A 21,747-nucleotide genomic window follows, 5' to 3' on the forward strand; every position below is an offset into this window, starting at 1 on the left:
TATATATATATATATATATATATATATATATATATATATATTAAAAATTAAAATGTTTATAATTTAAAAAAAAAAATTAAATATGTTTTGAGTCCTTTAATTTTTATATAAAATTGAATTTGCTTCATCTTTTCTAAACCTTGAATCATTTTTATTATTACACTTTATTAATAAATTATTAATAAATGAACGTAGTCATTCTAATTAAACAAAATTTGTTGATGTGATAAACAATATAATTATGTGTATACATTCATGTCAACACATGGACAAATACATGTTAAGATATACACATACACATGATAACTTTATTTGACGTATTAATAAATCTTTAACTTTGTTTGATGATGATGACCGATCTATTTAGTTTTAATGTTTGAAATCAAATTTAGGACAGAAGTAAAATCTAATTTTATGTCATAATTTAAAAACTAAAAACATTATTAACTCCAAAAGTTTCGTTGAAGATAATTTTTTATTATATTTCCAAGTACATTCTCTTATTAGCATTCATCTCTTAAACTCTTATGTTCGTGTTTATTGTGGTTTCACTCAATAATTTTGTTATTTTAATATTTAAAACACCAATTTTAATAACCTCAAAAGATATATAACTAATTCTAATTCCTTAAATAAACCGGTTTCGATCACACCTTGCAACACACGTTTGAATCAACTTTCTAAAGTCAAGAATGAAAAGCATTTTCTCTAATTCCTGTCCTAACTTTAGTACACAATTACATTCATCATCACGATTAAAGGTTCCACAATAGCTAACAAACAAAAACTACAAATTTTCATATTTAAAATTGCCCACAAAAGAATATCCCACATAACGCACCATCAGGTCAATAATCATTTATTTAATTATTATCAATATTCTCAATGGTAATGAAAGTTTCGCAGACAATACCGACGCTAAGAAACAGCCAAAGAAAAATGTATACCAAATAGCAATTAAAATCTGAGAGCAATACTAATTCGTTTTTGAGCATATTGGTCAAGAAAGAAGACTTTAATTAAGTATGATAATGCATAGATCGCTGGTGAAATTTATAAGAAAAAGTATAGTAATAATATTCTTAGTTCCTATATCCTATTGGGAAATTAGTACCTGTGATAATCGTAATTGGGAATGGGGAATATATCATGCAGGTCATAATCAACGATCAAATTGGAATATTAACGAGAAATTTCGATCAAAATATCAATACTTATCGATGTATATATAAATCATTATTTTTCAATATTATCGTAATAATCTTTCGTTGTCATAATTATCCATGATTGTTATTGATGTCAGTATCACGACAAACGACACCGTTACCATTATGTTTATAATAAAGATGATGGATGGTTAATGATAAAAGAGGATGATCATGATGATGGTGAAGTATAATGATATAGGTGGTGATGAAAATAGATAAATATATTTTTCTTGCTTTGGCCATCAACATTCTCATTATAACCACTAGCGTAACACAGGCGCTATCGCGCCTGTGTGTATATATTTTTTAAATATACGTGATATTATATTAGTAGGTGATAATATGATAATGTTATTAAGTTAATATATATATATTAGAATTATATTTATTAAAAATAATGTGAAATATATCAGAACAGATAAAAGAATAACCATTAATAAATAAAGAAGAAGCAGAGACATCTGATTTTATAAAATTTTTGTAAAAGTAACGGTCAATTTTAAAAAATTTAATAAATTGTTATATTTAAAGGGTAAAATCGGTATTTTGAAAAGTGGACACAAAAAGGGGAATCCCCTTTATATATTGTTATAGATTAACAAACCAGTCACTAACAACAATAAATAATTATAATGATGTTTACGTATAATTACCATCTCGATTATCATCTTCTTTATACTTTTATTTATTTATTTATTTATTTATTATTATTATTATAATAATGGTAAGAATTTTATGTGATTAAATAAGAGCGTGAAATTAACTAACATGTAGTAAGCACATTTAATTATGTGTTTAATCTTAATTAATATAATGTGTGTAATGTTTGTGGTTGATCTTAGATATGAAGGGGGTAATGATAAGAATTCTAAGGATTAAATTTAAGATATAAGTTGGATCTTGGAGTTTAGGCTCATTTTAAAATAGATTTCAAACGCATAAGGGGTTGACTTGTGAATGATAACAGGTGCGTATAGAAAAAAAAAAGGATAATGAAATTATCATCTGTATCCTCATCCATATATTTCTCTCTCAGTTTCCTCCTCTTGATCCTTGTTGAACTTACCATGTTTCTTATTTTCTTGGAAATCATAAAGCTTAGTTTTTTTTTTCCTTCCTGGTGGATACAAAATTAAAATTGTGAAATTTAATTTATAATTATATAAATTTATATTACTTTAAGTATATTAAAATGAATTTATCTCAAATTTAAATAAATATTTTTAAATTTTAAGTCCAATCAACTTAGTTGGATTTTGATTAAATGCAATCAACTTAATTGAATTTTGATCAAAATGATTTATAATATCACCAAATTTCACATTGCATAATCTAAAATTCGACATAAAATTCGACATTAAACATGCACAGTGACATTTTTATAAATATTTTATCAAAATTGACGTTAAACCCTCATAACATATATCAATTACCAATTTAGCATCAACTCTTGGATTAACATACCTTAAATAATGTCGGAATATCTTAGTTTCTACTCGTCTTACTTACAAAATAATAACAATTAACATTTGTCAATAAAAAAATTACTGCTAAATTATTGTGTCTTTACATATAATAAATAAAAGGAGGAGGTGAGATAATTTGATGTGAAACTAAGATTAATGTTAGATATTTATTATATAAGGTTAATATTATCATGGTTGGACCAAAGTGAAAGTATTATCTTATATAATATGTAGTTATTTACTAGTAACATTTCACTACTATTCAAAACTAATTTATATATTAATTTATTTACTAGTAACATTTTATTATTATTCAAAAATAATTTATATATTAATTTGTTGATAGATAAAATATTAGTAGTTAATATTAAAAAAAAACTGATTATAATTCACAGATTAATTATAACTTTTTATTTATAATAAAAAATATTTTATACATCAATAATTTTTAGTTACATATTAATAATTTTTAGTTTATAAAGTCAATAATTTAATTATTTATTTTTATTTTTAAAATTAATTGTTATTTAGTGATTTTGTTGTCAGACTTTCACAAAGATAAATATACAAGCTAGTGAATAATTGAATGTTATTATTTACTTTTGTATGAATAATTACATAATTCTATAAATGTGTTAATAGTTACCAACATGATGATTTGAATTACTAATTGGAACCAAAATTTAAAAGCAAATGTTATTATTATACTCTATTATAGATTACCAATGTTAATTTCATATATAAATATTCAACACAATCTTTTAAAAATTTGGACTTTCAATCTTTGGTAGGATTTGATTTTACTTTATGTATTTACTTAAATTATTATGTTCTACTATTTTATCAATTGATTTCAAAAGTTATATTATAAATTTACCAGTTTACCCTTTTATGAAGTCCTGTTCTTATTCTAAATAACAATAATAATGTTTATTATTTATTTATTACAACAATCATCGTAGTTGTGGCTGCTATCAGCATCAGAACGTAGTGCAACAGAAAAATTTGGCAAGGTGACAACCATGTATTTGGGCACCAATGTTTTGGTAAACTTAGAAAGCAAATGGAACAACGTAACCCTAAATACAGATGAATGAAAAAACATATAACATAAAAGATGTTGAATAAGGTGTAAGAAGCCAAATTGAATTTTTGGACACCTAATTAAAAAAGCAGCACTATTCCCAGACACCGTCGGTCAAACGTAACACCCATATTAATCCTTTTTAATAATTTTCTTTTATCAGATGCTTTTCTCTTTGTTAAATTATATATTCTTTTATATATATATATATATATATATATATATATATATATTATTTATATATATAAGTTACGATTATAATCATCGAGAGATTATAATTCTAAATATATATTACATTAGTATTATATATATAAAATATTTGATACTATTTTAATCTTAAAATATTAAAATAATAATATTATAAATTTTTATTTTTATATATAATATTTAATTTTATCTATTCTATCCTATATAATTTTTTAATTTATACTTAAACTATTTTCATCACTCTCTTCCACCATGCATGTTCTTTTTCCTTTTTCAGTCTAACATTCTATTTTCCAGTATCATAGTGAAGAATAAAATCAATCATTTCTACTTTTTTAAATATCTCAATATCGATAGAGACATCTCGGTCAAGTAAAAGTTTTGAACAACTGTCAACTACGTTTTAAAGTAATCTTTTTATCATCAATTAATTAGAACAACTTTAACAGTGGTTTTTAAATATTATTATAAACTTAATTCTTTTAATTATACGGATATTTATATGTTTGGATAACAATACTCGAGTATTTATTTGTAATATTCTAATTCTATTGTAGAACTTTCCTATGCAAATTTTTTAATTAATTATTTTCATTATTATTAGATCATGTTATGTTTTACTATTTGAATTTTCAAATACATTATGTAAGAAAAGTAATATTAAATAAATATTTAATAGATAAAAAATATATAAAAAGAAAAAGAAATAAATCTAAGTAATAGTTAAGGTTTATCGTTCTCAAAACTTATATATGTGTAATGAAGAGTTCAAAAACAAAGATGGATGAGAACCAAAATTACCAAATCAAAAGAGTGCAAAGAAAGGTATAGGGGATTTTTCTTTTTGGTGTCTTTTACTCTTTAAAATTAAAATACTTATTTATACTTATATTTAAAAAATTTCTATTTGGTGTCCATTATTGTATTTCAATTTTATAATTTCTTTTTAAATTATAATACTCATCTTAACAATATTACCGCTTGTTTAAACTTATTCTCGGTGTAACTGTTTTTTAATTTTAACTACTTTTTCAATTATAAATTGCAATAAAATAAAATAATAAAAATTATTTATTTAATTTTATAATTATAATAATAATATAATTATTTTTTATCTATAACAATATAAGAAGATTCTCTTTTTTATGTCTACATTTCATATCTAGTCTCATTTCAGTAAGCAAATTTAAATGATATGAAATAGTTTTACATATTTTAATAATCATAATAAAACTCATTTATTGGCACTACAAAACTAATTGACATCCTTTTTAATAAATAATATATATATATATATATATATATATATATATTTATTTATTTATAAAAGTGAATGAGATTTACATAAATATTGATTTACAAAATATATCAAATTTTATAGTAATTTAAGAAATAACATCTACGATCATTTTTAATTAATGTATCTCACCGTTATATTATTTGTAATGCAAAATCTACGAAATGACTTTTAAAAATACAGATTCAATCATGCCCTACATGTTGTGTGACTATGGGTGTTACAAGCTTAACGCATTGACAACCCATTGTAGATTCATAATCCTGTTTCAAACATACTTTCAATTAATAATTCTCAATTGAGAAATGCATTATATTATTTTATAAATACATCAAATCAATCTTCAAATAAGACTATGAAATGAATAAAATAATAAGATATGAGACCAGATTAATTTAGCCGTAACAATTCCCAAGATTCAAACCATAAGTTCACGTGCGTGTGACTTCCTTTTCATATATTGCCAACCACACAACAAGTGGATCAAAAGAAAATATTTCTAATTGCAATGTTCACTTCCATAACCACACTTGTTAATATTTGTTTAGTCACACTCTTACACCTTTGACTAGAATTGGTAATGCTTGCATTGTGGTCGTAAAACAAATTCATCACGGTTATCAATGAAAACGCGATATCAGGGATTCTAAGAATCAAAATATAAGTTTAAGCACAGTGATATATAGAAAAAAATAATAATAAAAGAATTGTTATTTTAATATTTTGAATGGTGTGAATTTTTTGAGTTTAACTTGTATTTTATTGTTGTTTTTTTATTTAATAATTTTTTAAATATTTTTTTACAAGAAAAATTGTATCGGTAAATTAGGATTCATCAACAGAAAAAATAAGTTACTAAAATAAAATTTATTAACAGATTTCATCGATGAATTTTAAAATTTTAATTATTAACGAATATTTTTGTTGATAATGAATCAATAGGTAAAATACACTAGTAATGTACAACTTTAATTATTAATGAGTATTTTTATCAGTAAAATTAACATTAAAATTTTCCCTGATTACGACATGATAAAATTTATCTATAAATTTATTTGTAGTTATTTTTTAAAATCTATTGACAAAAGTGTCAGTAATTGAGTTTTTGAAAATCTATCGATAAATTCATTGGTAGTTGAATTTTCTTAAATTTTGTCGATAAAATTAACTTTAATTTTCTCACCAAATTCAAAAAGGAGTGTGTTATAAATTATATGTTTAATTCATACGAGTATATATGGAATGGAAACCTTAACTCATTTTTCTCATAACAAATAGCGAATGTACTAAAAGAACACATTTTCGGCCATACACGAGGTATAATAAGAAGTCAGAGTCTACGGTTAATGATTATAATAGTAGTATTCTTGTATAGGCCGAGGATTGTATTGTTTGTGCTCACATGTCATGTTTTCAAGTCTACGCTTTGAATCCACATTTTTGTATTTCTTTTACCATCACTGATCAAGTCAAAATATGTGCACTTCATTATTAGTTTTTGTATTCTATTTCTTGACCTTTAAGCAATTATACAAATTATATAATGGATATATTGAATATGGTATTTTTCTGGGTTGAATTACAGAGTATAATTCTTTTCTTTTTCGTTTTATTCTTACACTCGGTATAAAGAATTTTATCAAACTGGGTGAGTTGAAACTTTCAAATATAAATTAATATATAATCAGTGCATTGACTCTGTATGTAATAGTTAAAGAATGTTGATAATGCATGTTTATAGTTTTTAATTCATTATTTATGCATGGTATGACTTACGCTACATTCAATATTTCTAATTAAATTTTTACTTTTACAAAACATCACCAAATGAACAATTTCTGATATATAAATCATGTCTACGTTTTTTTATTAATTTAAAGTTATTTCATATATTTCACAAGACATAGATCAGTTATATCTATAAAACATCCCAAAAACAACATTCATTGATTAAATTTATAATTTGTTAGAACTTTTTTTTTTGTTCTTTTTTTATGTCACTTATAAGGATGTTGAATGAGTTTGGGGATTTTATTGGTGTCTATATTTGATTTATTCCTTATTCTTTTAAATCTAGAAACCTTGCGTAAATAACCATTGCAAGGAAAAAATATATATTCAGATTGAATTAATGATGTTTAAGTTTAATAAATTAGATACTAAAACAATTAGGAACTAACTCAATTTATAAATTCAAATGATTGACAAATTGTATATATTTTGTTAGATAAGTTGTTTACACTTAACTATTACACTTAAATCAAATTATAATACTTATTTCTAATTCAAATACTTTTATATAAAATTTGAATCAAGCAAAACAACAAACTTTAAATAATTGATATTATACTAACAATAGTGTTATTAATTTGATTTGATTTAAAAATTATAAATATTGATAATGATACAAATTTTGCCATTCTCTTACATGAAAACAGGAACTTTAGTTTAACTTAATTATATCCATTAACTTTTGTTTAAGAAAAACAATATGGATAACAGATCGTATCGCACCATCCAAATTTCTCATAGGAGCTATGATTGGTGTTAGGCCTTTACCATTCTTTATCATTATTTTCCTTTTTCTCATTTACATCATAATACTAACACTATTTTTTCCTTCATTCTATTTTATAGAAACCAACGAACATATATAATACTTCCTCGTTACTATTATAATCATTGTCCAAGGATCATAAAGTTACTTTTTCACAAATACACTTAAAAATAAAAATAAAAAATTGATTTATTCTATTTTATTCTCATACTAACGAAAACGTTTATCGAAGATGACCAAAATCATTCTTGATCTGATAAAGTGACATGATAACACTGAATTCTTGTACCGGTTAAAAGTGGAAAAGAAAGCATCGAAAGTGTACCATAAATTTCGATTTTCTGGTAGTTTTTTTTTATTGTTTTTCTATTATATTTTTATAATACACCAATTATTACTAATTTTAATGTTTAAAAATATATTAAAAAAAATATTTAAAATATCAGTAGAGTATATTTTTAACGTCTAACTGATGATTATATAAAAAAATCGGTAAAAAATCTGAATTCTTACCAAGATAGCATGATAAGCAAGAGATAGTGCTTCAAGTAAGTAAGTGTGTATAGAGTTGCTTAATTTGATTATTGGGTGTACGAGAGGTTAGTGACGGAGACATATCCCGTGTGATGCGAGAGTTGGAGGAATAATAATGTGGTTGGGAAGGTGCGTGACCTAGGTTTATAAACCTAAACCATTCACTACGCACCCTTGTGTCTATGTCCTGTTTTGACTTTCACCACACGCAATAATTGACTCATATTTTGGGAACAACTAAGCTTTTAAGGTGGTCGTATATCTCTGCTCCTAAACTTTGTTATCAACTTACCTGCGTGTCTGAATTGTATGCTATAAATCAAAAATGTTTTTGGAGCTAAACGTTTATTAGTTCGTCGTAAAATGTGTTTTCTAAAATCCACATTTTAATACAGATAAAAATAACTTCTGCGTATTATTTTTAACTAAATCATAAGGTAAATTTATCAAACTTAGTTATTTTCATACCATCTGTTATGATCTACAGTTAATAATTAATTAATTAATTAATTAATTAAACCTTTCGTATCATCCTTTAAATTTCCCAGTGCTTTTTCAATTGAGAAAATACAATATAAATATGTTGTAGAACTTAAAAAAGAAAAGACTTAGATTAGTATAAGGGTTCTTGACGTCACACAGTGCTAAATTAAGACTTTGACCATCACTCACTCCGTATATAATACTCTAGGATTTACGTCTAATAATTTACTTTGCATATTAAAATCAAACATATTTCTAACTTCTCACATTAGAAATATCAAAATCAAGAGTTTCCAAAACATTTTTTTTTTTTAATTTTCCAAACAGCGTCGATGTGTTGTATCATAAACATTTTAATTTTTTTTATAAAAAATTCTTCTACTTTTTTTCTCTTAAAATTTATAGAAATATCAGATAAAGTATAGTATAAGAGTCGCCTGCTCTTGATGACTCACATAAATAAAAAATGCAGTCAATAGTTACAAAAATATATATATTTTTAATTATTTTGGATCTTATTACTAAGATAAATGACAATAAATTTCATTATTTTTATGAGATCAGAGCGTTCGTGGATTCCAGTCAATTCAATAAGAGAACAAAAGTTCATTATTTTTTTTGCATTAATCTTTTCTATTTATCTCGACAATTTTGCTAACAAAAAATATCTAACGACATGAATTATCCTTCCAATGTTTTCTTCTCTTTACTTATATGTCCTTGGAGATGTTTATCCATTTTTTCAACTTTTTTTTCTTCTTTAAAGTTGACTTACAAGTCAACATTGCTCATGAAAGTCCTACATTCGTTACTTGATCTGTGTTCCATTATTTTATTTTTTTTAAAGAGGTTTCCAATCATTAAACCTTCATTTGTTAAGTGATTTGTTTTATGACAAGTAGCTAAAATCTGACAATGAGTAATACCTATATATATCAAAATTAATCTTAAGATCATTAGCATTTGACATGTCTCTTTTCTAACTATTTTTTCACTGACTCATATTATAAATCACTTCAAAGATTATTTCATCACAAAGTTGTTTCTTTAGTTAAATAAAAGTATACATATTTTTGTTATTTCTGAGCGGTAGCTCTCCCTAATAAATTTTAAAACAATAAAAGCTAGTAAAATAAAAAATGCAGCTCATAAATACCACATTAAATATATAGAGAAATAATCTTTTACCAATCATTGACAATTTCTTTTTACAATATAATGTGATATTTTTCAAATGACTTTTTATTTTTTTATATTTCAAAATTACTTAAAAATTGACATATCATTTTGTAAAAAAAATTTATCAAAATCTAGTTCTCAACCTATTATTATCTAAATATATTTGTGGTAAAAAGGATACTAATTATATATTTTGAGACGTTGGTGCATGAACTGAAATGATTAGAACAAAAAGTGGGTGCTACATTTAGGGTACTATTGCTAAGTGTGAAAGCAAGGAAGGCCGTCTTTCCGACCCGCTCTTTCTACCTCACATCATATCCACTGTATATAAAGACGCACGATGTTCTTAGTTTTCTTAATAATTTTTTTTCATAATAAACTTGATTAAAAAAATAAAAAATCATGTACATGTCGATAGTTTAGTTTTGGAGCATATAAAATAGATCATTAGACGTTGAATATCTAGAAAAATTCATTAATTTAAGTATTGAATTTTAAATTTAACTCAATCTTACAAATTTTAATTTATAAAGTAAAATTTGCACCCACTTATCTATTATAAATTTGTTTTTATTATCTTTAATTGATGTGAAATTCTTCAATACCTCCTTTACGTCAATGTATATACATTTTGAATGTGATAATAAATATTAATGGATGATTCGATAACAAGTGATATGATAAACCTACAATAAATAAATATTATTAAGATAAACTTAGATAATTCTGATATTATCTTAAACTTTAAACATAACTCAAATTTAAAAACTAATTTGTAAAAAGATGTTTGCATGTTGTAAATTTGTGTAATTTATAATTGACGTAAGATTTCTCTAAGTGGTTAAATTTGACGTGTAGGAATCAAATTTTGCTGAAAATTTTAAGGGTAGTAATACTTAAACACATATTTTTTTTCCTCAACTTTCCATTCAATACCAATAAAATATAATTTTTTTTAGGATGAATCAATTGAAAAAACTGGGCAATATTACTTTTTAATTGGTGTTAATAGGGTGTAGAAAAATAAGAGAGGTATATGAATTTTTTTTTTCTTTATTTAATATTTTTGTAAATTTTTTATCTTTTTTCATTTATTTTTGAAAAAAAATCAAAAACTTTATTCAGATTTATTTTTGAAAGACCATGTTTTGAGTGAATTCCAGGTATTTTTAGAAACTAAAATTTAAGTGAAATTCTAGAATAACATTATTCATAATTGAGAATTTGACCTACTGAAATTCAATAAATTTTTTTAGCAAAGGTAGCACTATTTTCTATTGTGAAATTTGATTTCTTGAATAACAATTTCTCAACATGAACATTGGACAAGTTTATTATGACAAATATGTTGACATTAGTTTATTTACAATACTTTTTCAAATCAGTTTATTTGTAGAATCTTTTTTTCTTAAAGATCATTTTGTTATGATTTTTTCTTCTTCTCAAAAATGAAATAATTTAATAAATGATAATGTAACATGCATATTCTGTGTTTTGAAAATTAAACCATCAATCAAAATATCGACAAATAAATCAAGTAACTTCAACAAATTCATAAAAAAAATTAATAAAAAAACTTCTACAAAAACATTTATATTGAAAAATAATTTAAGATATATGTATCGTTTTTTTATTTTGAATATAAAATTGTCATCGATTTCAATAAATAAATAAATAATTGATAAAATCCAGCATATATAAAGAGTAAGAAAATGCTTAGTAATGCTTAGTTATTGATATAATCTACTTTGATTTAGAAAAAAAAAATGAAAACATACCTATAATTTTTTATTATTTATAAATTTATTGTTATTAATAAATGTCTTTTGAAATGATTTCTAATATAAGTGTATAAATGTAATTATAAGTCCTTTGTTGTGCTTTTAATAGTCATATTTGAAGACTTATATATTAATTCTACAATTACTTATAATGTTTTTTTTATAATTTTTATTATGTATCTTATTATTTATTTAATAAATTAAAAAAAAGAGTTGAAAACTGATTCAATTTTCAAACTCTATATTAGATATATAGGACTTTAATTTTAGTGAAAATGGGTAAAATTAGATGTGACAAAATTGAACTGCGAATAGTGTGTGCAATCAGGCCAACTTAAATTTTATTTGAATCGAAGACTAATGATTCAAATAAGTCTAAATCAAATATTAAATACTTGAACATATTTTTAAACAAGCTTATGCTAAGTATTAATATAAATTTTGATCTATTAATTATACTAATACGTCAAAGTCTATTAATTATTTATTATTACATAAAATTTTATTTAAAAAATTAAATATAGATATAAGATATCTCTATTTATTTTAATGCTTTATTTCAATGTTAACGGAATATTACATAGTTGTGTTTTTTATTTAAATTATTTTCAAATCTTATCGATATCATGGACTTTGAAGAATTGTTTAAAGTTCAATTATTGATTTATATGATATTATATAAACTTGTGAAATTAAAATTATTCTGTAAAAAGTTATAAGTGAATTTAAATTTATTTTTTGTTGTGCATATTATTTGAATTTATTTTCTTAATTACTTACATTAATGGTGTCTCATTTATTAGCAATAAGCTTTAAATTTATATATTTTTACCAATAATTAAATAAAACATTAATTAAATTATGAAGGTATTAGAGTAAAAATAGCAGAAGCGAATAAAAATGAAATTAAATGAAAACATCTGGTTACGAATCTTTCAATGTACATGTGGTTAAGTTATAAATAGTTTAGTGGATAGAGAAAGCAACGTGGCATTCTATACAATATTAGCATATAGAAATAAATAAATGTACGCAAATTGGTTGGCAAAATTACAATAAATGTGTGCGAAATTTGTCGTTACTCTTTTACCACTCCCAAGTCTCACTAGTATATGCATGTAACACTTATTTTTCTTTTCTCTTTGTGTGTGCGTGAGAGAAAGAAAGAGAGAGAAAGAGAGGAACCCCTTTCGCGGAAACTGCTAAATGGTTTGAATATGGAAATTTGTTTTTCCTATTGTTGGACCATTCTGGCCATGGCGTGCGGAGTATCCAAGGATAAATAGCCAGCGAGAGTCTTTGGAAACGAAGTTGAAGGAGAGAGAAAATAACCAGTTTGCTAGAGTGAGACTATAGTACTACTCTACTACTGCATCAATTTCTTCATCTTCCTTATATCATTGCCATGGTGAGAGCTCCTTGTTGTGAAAAGATGGGATTGAAGAAGGGTCCTTGGGCTCCCGAGGAAGATCAAATCCTCACTTCTTACATCCAAAAACATGGCCATGGCAATTGGCGTGCCCTCCCAAAGCAAGCAGGTAAATCTTACATCCAAAAACGCTTTCTGCTTCATAAACCTTAATCTATATTTTTTTCTTATAATTCCTGTGACCATTTTGCTCAGGCCTGTTAAGATGTGGAAAAAGTTGCAGACTGCGATGGATTAACTATTTGAAGCCTGATATCAAGAGAGGGAATTTCACATCCGAAGAAGAAGAAACTATCATTAAGCTGCATGAGATGCTGGGAAACAGGTATTCTTCACTCATCATTTTTCCTATCTTGGACCCATACATCACATTGATCATGCTAATTTAACTTCCCAGCAAAAAGCATATCAAGACAAAACATCATGCACATGTCTGCCATCCAATTTCTAGTTCACACGTCACCCTGTTCAATCATTTTGATCTTTTTAATTTCCTCAAATTATGAATATGTTCGGTTTTTCCAAAGTTTCTCCGATGCATAAACAAGGTTGATGAAGTGGTGGGGGCCGGAAACAATTATTGTCAACTTGGATGAAAATTAAAATGTAATAAAGACTGTGTTAATTAATATTTATTTCATAATGGGGGAGTCGAGTATTGTGTGAGAAAATCGAGGTATATGATCCCACCTTTGACGGTGCAAGTGATCACAGAAAGAGTGTATCCATAAAAAAATACTGATATACAACCCAGATGTTAAAAGAAAAGAGAGTATTGAAATAGAAAACTATAGTTTATAAAACATCGAAACCGATAGAGAAAAAAACAAAAAAGTGGGACTGCGAGGGCAAGAATCTCTGATTAGATCTGTCTCGCACGAAACAAATTGGTGTGGCAGTTTATGGCACATGCAATTATGACATGTGTTAGAGACGTAAATACCAATATGAGCATGAGATTCATTGTCCGTGCACTATTGAATTAGGACAACATCAATGTTTGTTGTTTACCGATTCACTGGAATAAACAAAGTGAACGCGAATCTCGTGCAATAATTTCACGAATATAATATTAACCGTGTCGATCCTTATTTTCAGGTGGTCGGCAATTGCAGCAAAATTGCCAGGAAGAACTGACAACGAAATAAAAAATGTGTGGCACACCAATTTGAAGAAGAGGTTGCTGAATTCAACAAATTCCAGAAGAGTCACAAAGCCAAAAATCAGACGTTCTGATTCCAATTCCAGCATCGTAACTCAATCAGAACCTGCAAATTTGAATTTCAGAGAAATGGATTCAACCTCTGCATGCACCACTTCCAGTGATTTTTCATCTGTCACAGTTGGTGACAGCAAAAACATAAAGTGTGAAGACATAGAGTCTCTGGAGACAATGCCCGTGATTGACGAGAGTTTTTGGTCGGAACCTGCAATTGATGAAACACAATCCATGACAATCTCAGATCAGATGCCATTTCAATACCCTTTTACTAAGTATGAGGAAACTTTGGAGCAGAGTCATGCTTATGATTCAAACTTTGATGATGGCATGGATTTCTGGTATGACATATTCACCAGGACCGCTGATTCCACAGAATTGCCAGAGTTTTGAAATTTTCTCATGTCACGTTGAAAGAGGGTATTATTAAATTTACCGGATAATACAGGGTAACTTGAATTTGACCGTTGCAACAAAAGGGTACCATAATTTCGGTTGTGTGGGGGCGCCATTATCGCCAGCTGCAAGATCTTGGAGTCATCCATTGACAAAGAAACCAGCCAGAGGAATGGGAAAGCCTAATCATGTTCTGCAATGTATGTACACATGTAATCTACTTGTCAAACACTGACTTTTCTTTTTTTAGTGCAAAACACCAATCTTCTAACATTTTTGTATTTTACAAATTAGTGTTTAATTAGGGTAGAGCTTTTTTATTGTAATATCAATAAATTATGTCCTAAAAGTTATATTATTCAAAAATCCACGCCCCTTTGCTGAGCTTTATTGTCCATTTTCTTTAGACTTTTCTGGTACCATTATTCATGAAAGAATATTAATTTACACTCGAATGGATGATCAATTTTGGAGAAGTTCATCGTGAATTTGGTTCTATTGCAACTTGCAAGTGTTCGATTAAACGACGGAAAATAAAACTTTTGGTTGCCAATGTAACTCTTTTCATCGGGACATGTGGGTGTGGTAATGGCCTAGTGGCGGTACATTTTGGACCAAAAGTTTCAACGTTCAAAATGCAATTAGATATTATTTTAGTATAAAACTAGATCATAATTTATGTATTAGAGAGATCTGATCATAATTTAGTAAAATGCACATATACTAACAAAGCCCGAGTCAAATGCTTAGTGGTGTAATTGAAGTAAAAAACCTACTAACTTAAGATCTAATCTAATTTTTGTAATTTTTTTATAGGTCAATTATTATAAGTATAAATATAAAAAATTGTGGGGCTGTTCAAAGAGATAATGAACACATATTTCACACTGATGAGTTACATCTAAACTTGTATGAGTTGTTTTCACATCGGTGTATTTTTTTTTTTATAGTGTGTTGTTTCAGCTTTTTACTGTTCACTCATATGCAAATGCAACCTTGTACCTTAGGAACCGTTACTTTTACTGTCTGAAACCTCGGAAGTAAACTTTTAATACAATTAATCTATAAATATAGGATTTTTTACTCACTCTGTATACTTATTTAAGCTGATTATTAAAATGAATTATCAATTCTAATATCACTGATCAATCTTTCTGAAAAGGTGACTAAGGAAATTTGAAAATAATAAATTATATAAAATCATAAAGTACTATAATAGCATCTCTTAATGAAAGTTTTATAACAATATATTTATAGATATTTTTTTATATATTATTCAAATTTCTTATTTTTACATCGAATTCCATCTGAAACTTGAGATCCTACCCTAAAACAATGTTATGAAGTACAGAGAAAAATTGTTTAGTTCCTATTAAAGTATATAAAGAAAGGAAAAACACTAAAAAAAAGTTAAAAAAGTTCCTAACTGTCCCACCCATGAAAAACATAACCGCCCCATGATCCCAATATATAGTCCCTTATGAGTTCCACTTTCACATATTTATTGATGAGTGTTGGCCATCAAATTCTTTTCCTGAAGAACATTGATACCATACCACCTGACCTAAATCTCTGGAAAATCTGTTCTTCAATTAAAAAATTATTGACCAGTTTCATCAATGTCATTTTTTAGGGTTTGGGTATAAAAGATAACATGAATTATGTTAACTTTTGAAGAAGACTTCTTTAGTGTAGATTGGTCCCTCATTATGTTGTACGTAAGAAACATGCAACTCATCTAGTCAAGTGAGATAATTTAAAGTAACAATTAATTTTTTTTTATGGACTCTTCAAACCAACCCAAAGCAATTTAATAAAAGAAAATAATTTTTTTATTATTAAATTTTGACAATTTTTTTTTTACAACTTTATGTGTCATCTTCTAAGTGATTTTTCATTTTTTTTTCTCATTCTCAATACTCCAAAACTACATAGAAAATGACATCTCATGTTATAAAAAAAAATTGTCAAATTTTAGTAGTCAAAATATCATTGTCCTTTAATAAAAAAGTACAATTTTCATAAAAGAAAATTGGGCGATATATATAATATCATTTTCAAAACTTTTTCGAGACTCTACTCACTATTCCTTAATGGTTTAACTAGTCGAAACCTATGTGAACATATATATATATATATATATATATATATATATATATATATATATATATATATATATAAATAAGAGAAAGCAGTGGCAGAACTATTGAATGACATAGGGGAGCCATGGCTCCCCCAATTTTTTTTTTTTGGAATTTATTATATATAATATATATATATATATATATATATATATGTATATGTATTTTTTAAAATTATATTTATATATTATTTATATTAAGTTTATATTATGGAAATTATAATAAAAGATAAAATAAAAAATTTAATGGAGATATTGATTTATAAAAGAGATTATCATGAAAGTGTGTGAGGAGAAATAAATACAAAGAGATAGATTGGAAAACAAAAGTTAGGAAACACATAGATTGAGATTGAAGTATACATTCTTACATGATCTCTCACCATGTTAGTATCTTATTATGATCTACGTATGTTAGATTTATGATTCTTTTAGTATGTTTCTTCAAATTAAGTTTATCCCAAATTAGTATAAACCTAATTATAATTTTAGGGATTCTTTTATGAAATTGGTATGAACCCTAATTATACTTTTTCTCAAATTATTATAACCCTTAATTATGAAATTTAGGGATTTTGTGTTTTCAGCTTACTATGGTAATTTTTTTTTTAAGTTTTGAATTTATACTTATTTAATTAAAGTGGTATGAGTATTGTTATGTTTTGCATTGTGGTAATTGTGATTTGTGAATATAAATTTTATCCTTTTCTAAATAGGTGATATGTGATAAATTTATATTAGAAAGATTATGATAAAGAGTAAAAAAATTGATTATTTTTTTAAAGAAGGTTTGTGATAAAGATGAAAAAAGTGCATATACGTTTAACTTTTCATGAGAACCAAGAATTCAACACAAAGAAAAACAAATCTCTAAAGTTCCTAGAGTTATATATAATGAATTTAAAAATTTATTAGAACATAATCCAGGAAAAGCATCGTCAAATTTGACAATACCCACTCAATTAAATTGATGAGGTACGAAGAGCTTATCTAAAATGATATTCATGGTTTGGTATCATGATATAATAGCATGATATAATAGCGAATAATAGTCATATTTTTTTGAATTCTACTATTATGTGTACTTTGTTTTAAGAAGAGGAAATGAAGAGAAAAAATGAAAAACTTTTTTTTTTCTAACTAAAAAAATTATATATAACAAATTTAATTTGGCACCCCTAAATATTTTGTCCAAGTTCCGCCACTGAGAGAAAGCATCTTTAAAACAACCTAAACTATAAATGTGCATTAATATAACAAATATGTGAAGTTTGTATAACATTAGTCGGAGTAAAAATAGTGGTACTAAACTTTGAAATAGTAAGGCTCCGCACTCAGTCATGATTCCTGGAAAGAAAAGTTGCTTTGTGTAAAAATTAATGTGTTCTGTGGCGCACTCTGCCCAAGTCTTGCTGCTTTAATTTCCTCAAACTTTCCCAGTCAAAAACCTGCTGCTTATTGCTCATCATCATTATTATTTTTCCAAAATAAGTCTTCCCATTTATTTTGGATATACACATTAGGTCATAATTTAAGGATTATGCCACGTCAAAAAAAAGAATTCAAAACTTAAATATAGTATAATTGATATATTTAATATATATTGCTTTTTTAAATAAAATAAACTTTTCATTTGAAAACCATTGATTTTAACGCTCTTTATTAAATAGATATGTTAATTGAGAAGTTATATTATATGAAATGTTATGTTAAACTTGGAGTTATAAAGTGATTTAGTGGTAAGAGTTGAAAGGAAAGTTGAGAGAGATTATGGTTCAAATTCCTCTTATTAATATTGATGAGTTATAAGACTTAGATTTGAAAGTTTTTGGAGACGAGGGTGATAGAAGTTTTGAGTTCAACTTTTTATTAACAAAATATTAGATTAAATATATTTTTAATTCATTAGTTACTCTTCAAAATTTTAGACTTTTATAGTTCATGAGCTAAGATTTTGAAATTATAAAATTAATTTGAAAGATTTGAAAATGAGGATGAGAGAGATCGTGGATTATATTAACAAAATACTAGGTTAAATATATTTTTGATTTCTTAACTTAAAGTAAAAATTGGAATTAATCACTCTTCGAAATTTTAAAACTAATTGAGCAAGTTCAATAAAAATATTGGAAGACTTCTCTCTCACCTATATATATATATATATATATATTAAAACAGTATAATCATGTAACCTATTATAATGATATTGTTATGATACTGAAGGTATTTTTATTGAAATTTGAATATACACATGTGAACAAGATATCATTTAAATCGTTGTTTGTCAGATTAACCTAAAAAAAAATGTTTGAGAAGTGAGAGAAGAGTAGTTTAGATCCTAATATTCCGTAAATTATCCGGGATGAGTATCTTCATAAATCTCCATATGAAATCATGAGAATGTATATGATTAGGCATGGTTAAGAGGGATTGCAAAAAGTTAAATTGACATTATACTGTAAGATATACAAGATAAGCTATTTATCTTTTACAGGACAGTTGATGGAAAGATATTAAAGTGGAACAAAGGAGACTTGGATATGACTTTTGTACACACCTTTTGTTGACTTGGAAAAAAACATTATATTCCATACAATAGTTTCATAGAATATACTTTCAAAAGTAAAAATAAACATATTTATATAGTTTATGTTTATTAACGGAGACTACTAATCACTTATGAGACTAAAATTTTTGGCATAGATGATATATTTATATCAAGCTCAAATCTTGTTTATAAAATTACTCTTTAGTCAATACAAGTGTAAAAACATTACCTATTTAAGTTTTAGTTTCTTTATGACTTTAGATACTTTTAATTAATTTTCTTTTATAAAATACTCAAACTTTTATATTTTTTTAATTGATTAACTTTCGTTTAATTTTCGTTAATTGGATGACATGATATATATTATCCTGACCATCTTGATTATTTTTATCCACTTATTAAGAAATGTAGGTCGTATGATTAATAAAAATAATACTATAATTAATGTAAAGTAATTAGTAATTTTTTACTGTATTTGATAATAATGATAATGCTCTCAATGATGGTGATGACTCAATCCTTAATTATTATTAGTGATGATGTGGAATGAGATGAAATAAATAAAAAAGTAAATCATACAATTTATTTCTAAATTTTAGTATACTTAAAAATAATAATATTCATAAAAAAGTTAATAAAGACATTTGACACATAATACCGACTTTGTAGTTTAAAATGACAAAACAAATAAAATGTGAGAATAGTATGAATGAAACTTTAAAAACAATATCTCATTGTAAAAGAAATGATGAATTTAAATGTATATAAAAAGGGATATTGATGCGACTATATGTTAATAGAAAAATAACAATAAATTAATTGAGGAAGTTTGATGGATGAAAGAAAGTCACTACCAATACATGAATTTGAAGAGAGTGAATCACACCATTTCTAACTTTTAAAAAGGGTTCTAACTTTTAAAAAGGGATAGAGAGAGTCTAGAAAGGAAAATAAAGAAAAACATGAATAAGAATCTTGTAATGATTTTTACTTTTCAGACTTTAGATTTTTGTTAAGGATAGTTGCATCATATTATTCGTATAACCTACTTAAATGGGACAACTTTATTTTCTGTGCTTTTAAAACAAATGAATTTGATTATGAAAAAAATAGCTGTTTATATTGTTTATAATGAAAATAAAATGGCAAACTTTAATGTTAGTGAGACAAGAAAAACAACTTTCTAAGCTTGATTTGAAGTTCAACTCCGTTAATGTGTTTGGTTTGTTGATCTTCCTTTTTACAATGTTATTTCATTGGTAAAAAAATTAAGAAAAATCCTGTTATGTTTAGTTAGTGTGTTTTATTGGATGAGAGTTTATTTGTTTGAGAGAATTATTTTTTGTTGTTTAGTTGAGAAAAAAAATAGCGAAACCTATTACATTATTTTTTATTTTTTTTATCAAATCAATTAAATTATATTATTTTAGAAAACATTTTATTTTTATTTTTTCCATATTTATAATATACTAAATGATTAAAAAATAATTTATATATATATATATAGATATTAAATTTATTTATTTTCTATTTCCATAGTTTCTCTCATCCCTCAAAATCTATGATGCACCAATACTTTAATTTGGGTCATGCATCCGTGTCTGACACGTATCGTCTCCGATACTTTAGGATACTTTAACAATACTTATTAATGAAGTATCTAATTTTATAAAGTTGTAGCACACTACAATAAAATATTTGAATAATGACTAATTTTAGTGACAAAAAATAATTAATCACTATATAATGACTAAATTGACAACTAAAGTATAAAAAATTATAATTGGTCTCTAAATTGATAATTAAAATAGTTTCAATTATGAATTGGTTTTTAAAGTAATCACTAACATTAGCTATTAGATTTTGGCTATCAAAATAATTTGTCTTTAATTAGAAAATTTGAATTCACTCATTAACAACCATATATTTATTATGTTTGTAATAATATTTATACATTTTTCAAGGTTCATAAATAACGTATATATCATATAGTATCCTATTATTTTAAAAATAAATATATCGATGTATCAGATATATCGATGTATGAGATACGTGTCGTATCCGATATCTGTGCATCATAACTCAAAATCAATCAGGCCTTTAATAATGAAATGAAAAAAATTAGTATTGTCAAAAAACTAAGCTGGGCTACTCAAACAGTAGGAGGCTACTAAAAGCCCAAGGCCCACTTCCCGATTAGAATTTGAGTACTGTCT

At 25.4% G+C, this 21,747-nt stretch overlaps 1 protein-coding gene across 1 annotated transcript; it reads left to right on the plus strand.

Annotated features, from left to right (window-relative positions):
• The first annotated feature begins 13,067 nt into the window (after positions 1 to 13,067).
• LOC114192795 (transcription factor MYB15-like) lies at positions 13,068 to 15,227 on the plus strand. The gene is made up of 3 exons (XM_028082613.2): positions 13,068 to 13,337; positions 13,424 to 13,553; positions 14,327 to 15,227. Exons 1-3 carry the CDS (start codon positions 13,205 to 13,207, stop codon positions 14,838 to 14,840), a joined length of 777 nt encoding a protein of 258 aa, XP_027938414.2. The 5' UTR covers positions 13,068 to 13,204; the 3' UTR covers positions 14,841 to 15,227.
• The last annotated feature ends 6,520 nt before the right edge of the window (positions 15,228 to 21,747 follow it).

The sequence above is a fragment of the Vigna unguiculata genome, chromosome 7 (genome assembly GCF_037176805.1).
Source record: "Vigna unguiculata cultivar grain cowpea cultivar isolate G323 ecotype 2 chromosome 7, ASM3717680v1, whole genome shotgun sequence".
NCBI lineage: Eukaryota > Viridiplantae > Streptophyta > Magnoliopsida > Fabales > Fabaceae > Vigna > Vigna unguiculata.